The sequence below is a fragment of the Rattus rattus genome, chromosome 1 (assembly GCF_011064425.1).
Source record: "Rattus rattus isolate New Zealand chromosome 1, Rrattus_CSIRO_v1, whole genome shotgun sequence".
Classification (NCBI taxonomy): domain Eukaryota; kingdom Metazoa; phylum Chordata; class Mammalia; order Rodentia; family Muridae; genus Rattus; species Rattus rattus.
Window position 1 is genome coordinate 12,512,291 of NC_046154.1, and position 13,433 is coordinate 12,525,723.

Genomic DNA, 13,433 nt, shown 5'->3' on the forward strand with positions numbered 1-13,433 from the left:
CTATCTAACAGTTTTGATTTTTGCCTTTGCTTTGGAAATGGGTTTTTCTGGGTAGATAGTGTTCTGGGTTGAGCTTCCCCTGAGTGTCTGGGAATACGGCGCTGCCGTTTTCTGACAAGAGCTTTGTCATTGTCCCAGCGGTCTGTGGCGTGTTTTCCCCCCTGTCAGTCTTTCTCCTGGAGAGAGTGTCTGAGCGGTTCATCTACAGTGTACACTGCAGTTCCTTCAGTTGTTTGGCCTTTGGGTCACCGGGTCACAGTTTTCATCGAGCTTGAGGGATTTTTCCAGCTGCTAGAGAATCTACTAAATGATCTGTGGGGCTGTCCTGGGTCCAGCAACCCCATCGAGGCATCAGCCCTGGAACCCACAGTGTCCAGCCTATTCCTATCTCAGAGAATTGCCATCCTCTGTGTTCTGGTATCCAGAGTCCTGTTTCATGTGGTTTCTCATATATACCCAGCCAGGGATACGTAGTGAGACCCTCTCTCACAAATATGTATATTACAGTGTGAGGGAGTGAGGTTAGGGAGATTGCACTGTGGTTAAAGTATTCATTGCCTGAGTGTGAGGACCAGAGCTCAGGTCCACAGAACCCATATAAATGCTGGATCAGTGTGGCTGTCCACCTGTCATTGTAAATCCTATGAAGTGGAGATGGGCCCCCAGAGTGAGCTGGTTAGCCAAACTTGCTGTGTCTGAGAACTCTGGGTTCAGTTGAAAACTTCGCCTCAATGCAGAAGTTGGAGCACAACAGGGGGACTGCCTACATCGACATCGTTCCTCTACACCCACACAAATGCAAGTGCATGCACACACACACACACACACACACACACACACACACACACATATGAACAGGTGTGCATACACCACATACATACACATACACAGGGAAAAAACAGCCATCCGGCTGGGTTTCTTGAGGGAATAACTTGTCTTGAGCACACACTGAATAGCGGCGTGAAACAGGGTTATCAGGAGCCGGTTTGATTGACTGTAGACCGCTGTGGACAGTTGAGAACCGGAAGAGGAGGGGCTGATTATCGTTGACTATTATATTAGTTCCCAACCTCAGCTACACGTTGAATCACCTGGGAGATCTGAAGGGGAAAAAAAAAAAATACTCGGTTCAGCTCCACCCGAGAAATTATGATTTAATTTGCCTGGCATCGGGCCTGCATATCAGGACTTTTGGAAACTCGAGTGATTTTGATGAGCAGCCAAAGTAAAGAGACGCTAATGAAGGGCAGGGCTCTGGCTTTCAAGTGTCCGCAGTCATCTTTAATCCCCTTCCTGTCTTCCTCCTTTTCTCCATGGCCTCCCTCACCCAGCAAAGTCCAGGTCCTCTATGGGGGGACAGACCTCTTCGACTATGAGGTACGCCGGACCTTCAATAACGACATGCTCCTCGCCTTCATTAGCAGCAGCTGCATCGCTGCCCTTGTCTACATCCTAACTTCCTGCTCAGGTACCGCATCTCCGAAGGCTCACGTGACCCAGCGCCTTCCCTCCCTGCGGCACGCACCGGCCTGTTCAAGGATGCCGGGATAGCCTTAAACGCAGCTCCTTAGAGCTGGGCCAAATGGTGCTCGAACACCGTGGTAACGTGTGTCGGGGCGTCTGGAATATTTTTAGACTGCTAGGGATCATTGAAGAGCCTACTTTATATAACGAGCAGCCGCCCTTTTGCCCACAACTCACCTCCCCCCTGTGTCACCTCCTCACTTGCGCTAGCAGCCTCTCACTGCTGCTTGTATGCAGGACGCATGTGCTCTTCTCGCCCAAGTGAGCAGAGGTAGAAAAGTGCACAAGACTTGCAATCATCCATGCAGCAAACGTTAATTGGGTGCTAGATAAACTCCCAATGTTCAAACTCACCAGAATCCAGTGGTGAACTAGACATAGGTCCTGCACCGTGGGACCTCTGGTCCCCTCAGGCGACACACAATATAAAACACTCACGATTCTCTCCCTGTATGCGAGGTAGTGGGACCTGGTAGAACTTTCATGGGCATCCTGACCTCGGGTGATTTCACCTGTCACACAGGCTTCCTGTTCAGCCTCTTCTCTGGGGACAAAAGGCTTCAAATTTTCCAAACTGTCCCTATGTATGGCCGGGAGCAGACAGGGCGGTTCAGGGAGCTCAAGATGGGGGCCTGAGGTCAGGGTCACTGAAGACGGGGTGTTTGTTCTGTGTTCTGCGAGGGCCCTCCTCATGGTCCCTTGTGCTCCTTGCCCTGCCCAGTGTTCCTGTCCTTCTTTGGGATTGCCAGCATCGGTCTCAGTTGCCTGGTGGCACTCTTTCTCTACCATGTGGTCTTTGGCATCCAGTACTTGGGCATCCTCAATGGAGTGGCCGCCTTCGTGATCGTGGGCATCGGTGAGTTGTCTCCCAGCCACAGCAGGGGCGACTGCCACTTGAGAACTCTGTCCCTTCCTGCCCCTCCTCAAAAAGGCATTCTGGGCGATGAGGAGAGTGTTAGGGAGATAAGAAAGTAAGCTTTACAAGAGGGGTGGGTGGGGCCAGGAAGCATGATGGACGGGGCTTGAATTAAGTCAGTGTAGCCAAGGAGGATAGTAAGTGAGACTTGGGACTTTGTGGGTGGGTCTTGGAGACAGTGAGTGGAGCCAAGGGACATGCTGGGTGATGCTTGGCCACGATGGGTGGGGCTTGGAGAGGCTGAATGCGGCCATGATATCTGGTGGATGGGGCTTGAAGACTTAGTGGGTGGAGCTTGGAGACGCTGGGTGTAACCAAGAGTCTGGTGGGTGGGGCTTGAAGACTTAGTGGGTGGGGCTTGGGGATGCTGGGTGCAACCAAGAGTCTGGTGGGTGGGGCTTGAAGACTGAGTGAGGCCTAGGAGTCCTGTGAGTGGGGCTTGACCTCAGGATGGAGCCATTCAGTGAACCACCTAGCACCGGATCTGAGGCACACAGAAGTGGGACCTGAACTGAGCTGCCCCTCCCCACGTCTGTCCTTCCTGCAGGTGTGGACGATGTCTTTGTATTCATCAACACATACCGCCAGGCTACACACCTGGAAGACCCCCAACTGCGGATGATCCACACCATCCAGACGGCAGGCAAAGCCACCTTCTTCACCTCGCTGACCACTGCCGCCGCCTATGCGGCCAACGTCTTCTCCCAGGTGCGAAGCCTGCCCGAGGTCCTTGTCCCGGCTTCCCATCCGCCTACACTTGGGTGACTCCTGACCCCAGCACCTTCATCTCAAGGTCCTTGCTGTGACCCTGCCGCCCGTTTCTGTGACTAACCAACATGTGGGGCTGTTTCCGCAGTCCAGTTAGTGAATGTGTGCTCTGATCTGCCCGGAGGCACCATTTCCAAACCTCTTTACCCTCTGGTCTATACAGCCCAAGATAAAAGTGTCACCATCTCTGTCTTCCTAGAACGGAAACTGGGGCCCAGAAAGGTAAAGGTCACACAGCTGGCAAATGGTGAGCCCAACAGTCTCCTCCCTCCTGGCCTGAGCTCTTCATACCACTACATGCCCCATTTTGATCTCTTGTACAATCAGTCTGTCTGTCTTCCTTTCTCCCTCCCTCAGCCTCTCTTTCCTCTCTCCCCATACCCACCTCTCCCACTCCCATTTCCGTATTCCTCGGTAGGGCTCTGTATACCTAGGACCACATCTTTGAGGGACTTTGTGGCCTGGCCTCATAGCTCACGTAAACCTCTCTGGGCCTTGGTTTCTCAGTGGATTATTCTGGGTCTGAGAGGAGCACATGGTGAAGTGATGTCACAAACTTCAGGCCTGCTTGCTGGTTGGCGAGGGTTTCCCCAATCACCACAGCCTCTGGGCAGGTGCCTGTGAGATTTCGGCCCTTCTTCCCTGTTGGGTACCAACCTTCCTTCCTCTTTCATCAACCTGCAGCCTTGGCTTGTGTGGATGTGTCTTGGGTAATGGCCTCCTGCTGCTTACTCTGGCTGTCCCAGGACGACTGCCGGTAGATCCAGAGCCTCCATCCTCAGGTGGAGCAAGGGCTTGCACTGCCGCTGTGTCCAGCACAGCTTCTGGCATCCTCCACGCCCAATGCTCTTGTCCCGCCCGGAGAGACCCAGCTTTCCGGTTGTCTCTGGACATCGAGACAGCCAGGCCTCACAGCGTCTTATCCCCACTGCCTACATACAGATCCCAGCTGTCCATGACTTCGGCTTGTTCATGTCCCTCATTGTGACCTGCTGCTGGCTGGCCGTGCTGTTCACCATGCCTGCGGCCCTGGGCCTCTGGAGCCTCTACGTGGCACCCCTGGAGAGCTCCTGCCAGAGCAGGTGACATTCCTTCCTCCTTCACCCGCCCTCTCTCTCCAAACCCTCCGGGGTTCTTGTGTGACTGGTTCTAGACAGGCAGGAACGCCATTGTCCAGCAGCAGTGTGTAGTCACAAACAGGCCATGGGTATATTTACACACATCCTTAAAGCCACTGTTTCCTTCAAAAGGACCCAAGGACCTGTGGCCTCTCCCTTTGCATTTTATGCAGAACCCTAACCTAGGGGATCACAGGGCAGCTTTCTCACCTCCTGTTACCCTTTATGTCCCCGGAGGAAGGGTAGCAGGTGAGGGTAGATGGTTCCAGAAGAAACTCAGCCCTGGCTCTCGTCGTCGTCAGTGCTGCTTCTCCTGTGAGTCAGGAGCAGCCGTTTGCTGCCTGGGCTCGTACCGTTTCCCCGCCCCCGTCCTCTCTGGGTGCTCTGACTTCTAGCCTCATGCCTGTCCACTGCCCTCCACAGCTGCCACCAGAAGTGCGGCCGCAAGAGCTCCTTGCATTTTCCTGGGGACCTGTTTACAGCTCCAGAGCGGGCTGGGGGTGGCCCTGCTCAGGGCCCCCTACCCTACCTGGATGATGACATCCCCTTGCTGAACGTGGAGGATGAGCCAGGTGAGAGCTGGCTGGCCTGAATGGGGATGACGTCCTCCAGAGGGAGGTTCAAAGATAGGCTGGCCCCAAGGGAGCCACGCCTGTGGAGACCCTCCCCTAGTGTGTGGGCTTTGCCAGTGCGGGTGTGGGCCGGGGCAAGCTGTGGCTCAGTCTCTGACTGGCTGCCACTCTGCCTGGCAGTGTCTCTAGAGCTGGGAGATGTATCACTGGTCTCTGTGCACTGTGAGGGTCTGCAGCCCACCCCTGACGGGAGCAGCAGGGGCCAGCTCCTCGCCCAGCTGCAAGAGCTGCTGCACCGCTGGGTCTTATGGGCAGCTGTCAAGAGCCGCTGGGTGATTGTAGGTGAGTGTGCCCCAGTCCCTTCCTGAAGGCAGACACACGTACATAGTCCACACCCCACAGGCAACAGGCACTGGGAGCGGAGTATCTCTCAGAGGTCTGACCACGGCCTCCTCTCTGCCTCTTCCTCTTCCTGGGTAGGCTGCCCCTGGGCCTCCTCAGCCACTGCCTACAAACCACCACGTGCCAGGCAAGAGAGTAGAGAGCTCGTGCTTGGCCCTAGGGTAGACTAGCTGGCTGAGTTTGAACCCCAGTTCTACCCTCTGCCCTTGGCTGTGCCAGCCAGTCTCACACTTGAGTTCTTGTTCTAAAAATGAAGGCGGCAGCAGTGTCTGTGGCTAGGGGATAGCTCAGCAGTACCAGGCCTGGGTTCTGTCTCCCCAGCACCAAAAACAAATAAGGGTCTAGTAAGACAACTGTAAGGAGTTTGCTGCATATCGAGGTCTCGGCCTGGTGCGGGGCCTGCCAAGCACTCGGCATGCAGGCAACACCATCACTGTCTTCAATGGCTCACCAGAACTACTGCAGTCTTCAGGAACTACTGCAGTCTTCAGGAATGACCAGATACTCTGAGACACCAGCTAGCCCTTGTGGAGGAGTGTCAGCTTGTAGCTTACGGTCAGGCCCCAGCAACAACACAAACACAATCACTGTCCCTGCCTTTGGTGGTGCTATCTCCCTCCTCCTCTCCCTCCTCTCCCTCCCCTCTCTCTCTCTCTCTCTCTCTCTCCTCCTCTCCTCTCCCTCTCCTCCCCCTCCCCCCCCTTCCTCTCCCCCTCTCTCTCCTCTCTCCCTCCCCCCCCCTCCCCCCCCCTCTCTCCTCTCCCCTCCCCCTGCTCTCCCTCCCTCTCCCCTCCTCCCCTCCTCCTCCTCTCCCCTCCTCTCCCTCCCTCCCTCTCCCTCCTCCTCCCTCCTCCTCTCCCCCTCCTGCTCTCCCTCCTCTCCCCTCCTGCTCTCCCTCCCCCCTCCCCCTCCCTGCTCTCCCTCCCTGCCTCCCTCCTCCCTCTCCCTCCCTCCTGCTCTCCCCCCTTCCTCTCCCTCCCCTCCCTCTCCCCTCCCCCTCCTCCCCTCCCCTCTCCCTCCTCCTCTCCCTCCTGCTCTCCCTCCTCCCCCCCTTCCTCTCCCTCCCTCCTCCCCCTCCTCTCTCCCTCCTCCCCTCTCCCCCTCCTCTCCCTCCCTGCTCTCCTTCCTCTCCCTCCTCCTCTCCCTCCTGCCTCCCTCCTCCTCTCCCTCTTCTCTTCCTCTTCCTCCTCCCCTCTTCCTCCTCCTCTCCCTCCCCCCTCCTGCTCCCTCCTGCTCTCCCTCCTGCCCTCCCTCCTGCTCTCCCCTCCTGCTCTCCCTCCTGCTCTCCCTCCTCCTCCCTCCCCTCTTCCTCCCTCTCCTTCCTCCCCCTCCTCTCCTCTCCCCCTCCTTTGTCCCCCTCCCCTTCCCTCCCCTCCCTCCTTCTGTCCCTCCTCTCCCTCCTGCTCTCCTCCCTCCTCCCCTCCTCCCTCCTCCCTCCCTCCCTCCCCTTTCCCCTCCCCTCCCCCCCCCTCCCCCTCCCCCTCCTCCTCCCCCTTCTCCTCCTCCCCCTCCTCCTCCCCCTCCTCCTCCTTTCCCTCTTCCTCTCCCCCCTCTTCCTCTCCCTCCTCTCTCCCTCCCCCTCCCTCCTGCCTCCCTCCCTGCCTCCCTCCTGCTCCCCTCCCTCCTGCTCTCCCTCCTGCTCTCCCTCCTGCTCTCCCTCCTCCTCTCCCTCCTCTCCCTCTTCTTCTCCTTCCTTCCCTCCCTCCTGTCCCTCCTCCTTTCCCTCCTCCTCCCCCTGCTCTCCACACTGACGATTCTGCCAGGGTGGGGCGCCAGCCTTGAATCCTTCACAGGGCATCACCTCACACGGCACTCCCTCACAGGGCTTTTCGCCTCCATCCTTATCCTGTCCCTGGTGTTCGCCAGCCGGCTCCGCCCCGCCAGCCGAGCCCCACTGCTCTTCCGGCCTGACACCAACATTCAGGTGCTGCTGGACCTCAAGTACAACCTGAGTGCGGAGGGAATATCCTGCATCACCTGCTCAGGTGAGGGTCCCCGACGGCTGAGCCTGCCTCCTGTGGTGGTGAGCCCACTGCTGGCCTGAGAGACTGCAGAGGTGCAGTGAGCAGGAAGGTCGGACACCCTGGGCTCAGGGGCTCCACACTGCAGAGTCCGGGACAAGCTGTTACAATAGCGGACGGCAGCCTTCGTGGGGGAAGGATCGGGTGCTCTGTGGGCATGGATACACTGGAAGGCTGCCCGGAGGAGTGTGTCTAAGCAGGTACCTTAAAAATAGGCATCAAAGGAATCGAGCGAGAGAGGGAAAGAGTACGTTAGACCCAGAGGAGAGGGAGAAAGTCAGTCAGGACAGGCTGACAGGGACAAGGAAGGAGGGTTGTAGGCTGAGGGCTGTGACTGTGACAGGGAAGGGCAGAGCCAAAACAGAGGGGAGGGTTTGGGGAGCTGACACCTGTCCGTTGATGGGTGGATCAGGGTTCTGCGGGGTTGGGGGTTGGTGGACCAGATGGACGTGGGCAGCAGGCTGGTGCCATCTCTACAAGAGTCATGAAGGAGCTAAGGAGTCACAGATGTGGGGATGATTTAACACCTGTAGGATGCTGACAGGGACGGTGTTGAGAGGAGCGAGATGGGGAGAGCAGCCCTCAGGGTGTCTGGTCTAAGCCCTTAGGGCAAGGAGATGGGGGCAGAGCAAGGGTGGACAAGGGTCAAACCACTCTTCTCCAGTGGGTAGAAGGAAAAAGAGACGAGGCTTAACTGAACTGAATGCCTGCAGCTCCGGAGAGGAGCCCCGCTGCCACTGCCTAATTGCCTTCACTTAATCGGGGCGTCGTTCCCATTAACCCAGCCTTCCCCTTGGTCAGGGCAGCAGCTGAATGCATGATAAGCAGACTGGAGCTCTGACAGGTACCCAGAGCCTTGCATCTCATAGACAGCCCCACCTCGGGTCCCCAGGTCTCCACTGGGGCTCCAACCTGCTCTACCTGTTCACAACACACACTCCCAGGGACACCCCTGCCTGTCCCCTGCCACCTCCACTTCCCAGCTGGACAGACACCAGAGCAGCCATCTGCAGGAGAGCCACCTCATTTGTGTACCTACAATGCACTCCGAATCCCTTTCCAGGGAGACCTTTGGGGTGGCAGGAAAGAGGGTGGCCTCTCCTGGATGCCCCTCACTTCCTGGTCCCTGCAGTCCCTGGTTCTCAAAACCGTAGCCCTCTCCTCTGCCGATGAGGTCGATGACCCCTGCTCCAGGATGACGATGAGGGCTGCTGTTTTAAAGTGTGACATTTCTCTCAGATAGACAAAAACTTCACCTGTAGCACTGTAAGTCAGGACATTGCCCAACCTCACACCCACCCGATAGAACTGGGAAAGCCAGGCACAGTAGGCACGTGGGGACACCGCCGCATGTCCCCCTCCAGATGGAGACATAGGAAACACTTGATGTGTTCCTTGGTTTTGTTGAGTCTCCTTCAAACCACTGATGTCTGCTCCCTCTAGCCTCAGACCCTTCATAGATCCTGCCCTATCCTCCTTGCCTACCAGGAGTGGCCACAGAGGCTCCCATGTCCCTGACTCTGTGGGGCCATGGGGGGCAGGTCTGTTCCAGGAGAAGCCCCACAGCCTGCAGAACAATGTCAGGACATCCCTGGAGAAGAAGAAGCGAGGTTCCGGGGTTTCCTGGGCCAGCCGGCCTGAGACCATGGCACAAGGTAAGTGGGATGGCGTCTGTCGATGAACCCTGGTGCTCTCACGTCTGACTCTACATGGAGAGCAGGTCGCATCTAGAGCCAATACTCTGGTGGGAACAAGAACCTGTGTCCTTGGGTCATCTAAAGGACAGCATATGTAAACTTCAGAGTACTCACATCACCTCAGCCGCCCACCCTGACTAGAACTCCAGGCTTCTACCTACCGCAGCCTCCACGAGCCTGCCCTGGTCACCATCATGAGAGTCAGTATGGGGGTGTGCTGAGCCTTGGCTCACCTCTCCAGGAGTCTCCCTTAGAAAGATTGCTGGGAGAAGTACACGAAGGGAAGTAATCCCAGTGGACATCTATCCCTGTCACCCCACAGTATTGTCATCGTGTCATTAACAGACCTAGCCCCACCTTTCACACTATCCCATTGATGTCAACACTACCCTACTCCATTGCTGGTATCTCTCACCATCATGGGTGTGACTCCACCTGTGACCTCTACCACCTCCCATCACCTGACATTAATTACCCCATCCTGTCATCACCACCTGCCGCCATCACTGTCACCTTCCCGCCCTATGACTGTCACCTCCCACCATCCTTCCTATGGACCCTTTCTAGTACAGAGGGACAGCACAGCACCTGGGCATGAGCCTAAGACCAGCAGCGCTCAGCTCCTCGGCTGACAGAGCTAAGATGGGCTTCTCCCAAATCCTGAGGCTGGTTTGGTCACCGTCCTCTCTTCTTCCATCCCTTGCTTATCCTCAGAGTCCATGAGCACCGTGTACATCTCCAAAGTGAAGAGCAAAGGCCACCCAGCTGTCTACAGACTTTCCCTCAATGCCAGCCTACCAGCGCCCTGGCAAGCTGTGTCCCCTGGAGATGGAGAGGTGCCCTCCTTCCAGGTGAGCCCAGGCTGCCATGGAACTAGTACTGAGGAGGGGCCATTGGTGCCATCCTGGTAGATACTGGCCATGTAGGCAGGGAGTGGGGGCATTGAAGGTGCAGCTGATCCGGGCACGTGAGGGCCTGTCGTAGCAGTCAGATGTGCGGCGGGGTCTGCAGACAGAGCTGGGTTTGAGCCTTAGCTCTGCCTTGTGTGACCTGGATGTTGTTGGTGATTCAGTGTCTCTGAGCCTCGGTCTCCTGATCTATGAAATGGGGATATAAAAGACATGGTTAGTTGTACAGGGAATGAGCGCTCTGTACCACCTGATGGTGGAATGCAGTAACTGGCCACAATGGCAGCCAATAGTTCATCCCATAACAAAGAGATCACCCAGAAGCACAGCCTCCCATGGCCATATCCAGATTCAGTGTCCCCTCAACAGAATCAGATTTGTCCTCTCCCACTGCAAACGTCACCCCTCCCTCCACAGCCCTACCTGGCCTCCCTTCTCAGGATGCCCTTCTCCCTGCCACGTCTCTCACCTGATGATCCTCCTCTCTGACTGAATCTGGCCTAGCCAGAGTCTGACACCATCCCCACTGCCAACTCCACAAGGGCAAGGCCTTGCCCATCCTACCCAGGCTCAGTCCTTAGATCCAGACACAGAGCCTGTCCCAAGAAGACACCTAGTGTCCTAGTTTTTCTCTTGCTGTGATTAAAAAAATACCCCTGATGAAAAGCAACTTAGGGGAGAAAGAGATTTATTTCAGCGTATAACCAATTCTAGGTCATGGTATGTCACTGTGGGGAAATCAAGGCAAGATCTTCAAACAGTTGGTCCTATCACATACACAGTAAAGAACAGAGGGAAATGAATGCATCCATGCTCACTCGCTTGCTTGTGCTCAGCTCTGTTTCTCCATTATTAGACAGTTCAGGAGCCTAGGGAATGGCACCGCCCACAGTGGGCTGGGCCTTCCCACATCAGTTAACTTGAGACATCTTCCACTGGCTCTGGGAACCAGGACAGGGTGGGAGACAGGTCAAGGAGGGAGGGGACAGACCTTGAGGCCGGGCAGGCCGAGGCAGCCTCCCCGAGTCACGTGTCTTGTCTCTGTCAACCCACTGCTTAGGTGTATAGAGCGCCTTTTGGTGACTTCACCAAGAAGCTGACCGCTTGTATGTCTACAGTAGGGCTGCTCCAGGCGGCGAGCCCCTCCCGCAAGTGGATGGTGACGGCTTTGGCCTGTGATGCCAGGAGGGGCTGGAAGTTTGACTTCAGCTTTTACGTGGCCACCAAGGAGCAACAGCACACTCGGTAAGAGCCAGGCAGACGCGGCGCCCAGACCACCATGGCTTCGCTTCACTTCTCTCTCAAGGAGTGGGGATACTAGCAAAGATGACTGGCCTGCAAGCCCCACTCCCATTTGCCACTTTTCCTGTCAGCACTGCAGGGTCACCATGGCCATCTGTTTCTACCTCACGGCCTTGACAGTCATCCTCTGTACCCAGTACCTTCTCCTCAGGCCTTGGAACCTTACACCTCTGGATTCAAGTTTCTAACCTAATGTCGCCTCCCAGGGGAGGCTCTCCCTGTACAGAGCCCCTGCCCCATCCAACATCACCCCATTCAGACTCTCCATGCAGCACCTGCTGCTGTTTCTGCCTCTGGTTGCCACCTGCAGTCGTGTTGGTTGGCATGTGACCACTCCAGCCCCAGTACTGTGTCCCTCAGCGCAACAACTTCGCGTGTTGTTTGTCACGTGACAGGCTCTCAGTAGGTCTCTTCTGGCTGGATGAATGTGTGCCCACACTTCCTGTCCAAGTCTCTCACCCACTCTTAATAAGCAGACGGCTTCCCGTGCCCCTTTTCTAGATTATTGGAGAGTAGCATGGGTTGTATCTGTTGTAGCTTCTACTCAGTCTCTACCCACCGGTGTTCAGCAAGTGACTCATTCTTGCTGAATGAGACCATCCTTCTCCACCTCAGGGCGTCCCAAGTCCCCAGGGCAGTCTTGTCCCAGGTTTTATACCCTCGTGTTATGAACACAGCCTGCTTTATCAGGGAGGGCTGCCTTGGCCCACGTATCCAGCCATTCATTTTACAAACACCCAGTGTGGCTATGTGTCAGCGTGCTAGGGGCAGGATGGAGTAATGAGCACCCCCCCCCGGGAGACAGGCAGCCACCCTCGGGAACAGGGGCAACTCAGCTTCCATTTCGGGAGGACATCTCAGTGCCAGGTCTATACTCCATGTGCTACCTGGAGACCGTGGTCTGATAAGGAACTGGTTTCGGGGCATTCAGCTCCCTGACCCCAACAGGTTGATTTCACTTGGAGTAGGGGATGAGGAGAGGAGGAGCAAGTGGTGAGGTGGCTCTAGCTGGGTCCTTTCCACCCAAGCATCCCCATCTCAGGGTAGACTGTGTGCTCCCGAGTCCAGGGCCAGGCAGGCTTTGCACCGTAGGTACACCCATGGCCTGGAGCTCTGCAGTTCCCTGGATGAGCAGTCTAGAACTAGAAGTCAGTGGCAAACTCAAGGTGCCTTGACTCCTCAGGTTCAATGGGTCAGTGGGTCAGTGGGTCAGTGGGTCAATAGGTCAATAGGCTACTGATGGGAGACACTAAGGTTTGCCCTATGTCCTTCCTGAACTCTGGGGGACAGTTTTAAAAGCAGACACTTGTGCTTCCTCCCCTCTTGTGCCAGGGCGAGAGACCGAGAGCCAGAGGGAAGAGCCTTGATCAGGGTCAGTTTGGTCTTGGCACAGGCAGAACTAAAACAAGTCCCCCGTCCCCATCCCCAAGCCCCCAGCCCTGGGCACCCTCTGCCCCTATGCTGGGCTGGGGAAGCTCACTCTCCCTGGCCCCTGAAGTGACCTCCTTGCCTCGCCTCCCCTGACCTCTCCTGGACTTCTTAGCCCATCCTCCTCACCCCACCTCCTTTGACTTTTCTTGGCCTTCCCAACTCAGCCTGGCCTCCCTGCCTCCACAGGAAGCTGTACTTCGCTCAGTCTCACAAGCCCCCCTTCCACGGGCGCCTGTGTGTGGCGCCACCTGGATGCCTGCTCAGCTCCAGCCCTGACGGGCCCACCAAAGGCTTCTTCTATGTGCCGAGTGACAGAGGTACTTGGGGCACATCCCGGGGGCCTGGGGGTGTCAAGGGGAGCCTCAGAAGCCTGGGCCCACCCTCGGCGTTGTCTCTGACTCCCCTCCTTCCTGCAGTGCCCAAGGCCCGCATCTCTGCCACCTTTGGCTTCAACCCCTGTGTGAACACGGGCTGTGGGAAGCCTGCAGTGCGGCCACTGGTGGATACAGGCGCCATGGTCTTTGTGGTGTTCGGTATCATCGGCATCAACCGCACCCAGCAGATGGACAACCACGTCATCGGGGACCCGGTACGGCCACTTTGGGCAGATGTGGAAGGTCACAGCTGCAGCAGGAACTTGGGAACAGGCACTAGTGCATGGCCGAGCAGTCGGGTCCCTCACATACACTCTTGACTCCTACACGGCTCTTCAGCCCACACAGGACCTCCACGGGCCTTTGAGGGAGCATTGTTTCCCTCAGAGGGGGAGAACTG

At 56.7% G+C, this 13,433-nt stretch overlaps 1 protein-coding gene across 1 annotated transcript in view; it reads left to right on the forward strand.

The window, feature by feature from the left end:
* The window catches only part of Disp3 (dispatched RND transporter family member 3), a 48,924-nt gene that overhangs the window by 26,304 nt on the left and 9,187 nt on the right, over window positions 1–13,433 (forward strand). The window contains exons 4-15 of the mRNA XM_032894703.1: window positions 1,332–1,468; window positions 2,246–2,380; window positions 2,988–3,148; window positions 4,151–4,290; window positions 4,750–4,898; window positions 5,079–5,240; window positions 7,124–7,285; window positions 8,863–8,976; window positions 9,733–9,869; window positions 10,987–11,171; window positions 12,846–12,976; window positions 13,076–13,248. Of these exons, the coding sequence (XP_032750594.1) occupies window positions 1,332–1,468; window positions 2,246–2,380; window positions 2,988–3,148; window positions 4,151–4,290; window positions 4,750–4,898; window positions 5,079–5,240; window positions 7,124–7,285; window positions 8,863–8,976; window positions 9,733–9,869; window positions 10,987–11,171; window positions 12,846–12,976; window positions 13,076–13,248 (1,786 nt within the window). The remainder of the gene's footprint in view (window positions 1–1,331; window positions 1,469–2,245; window positions 2,381–2,987; window positions 3,149–4,150; window positions 4,291–4,749; window positions 4,899–5,078; window positions 5,241–7,123; window positions 7,286–8,862; window positions 8,977–9,732; window positions 9,870–10,986; window positions 11,172–12,845; window positions 12,977–13,075; window positions 13,249–13,433) is intronic.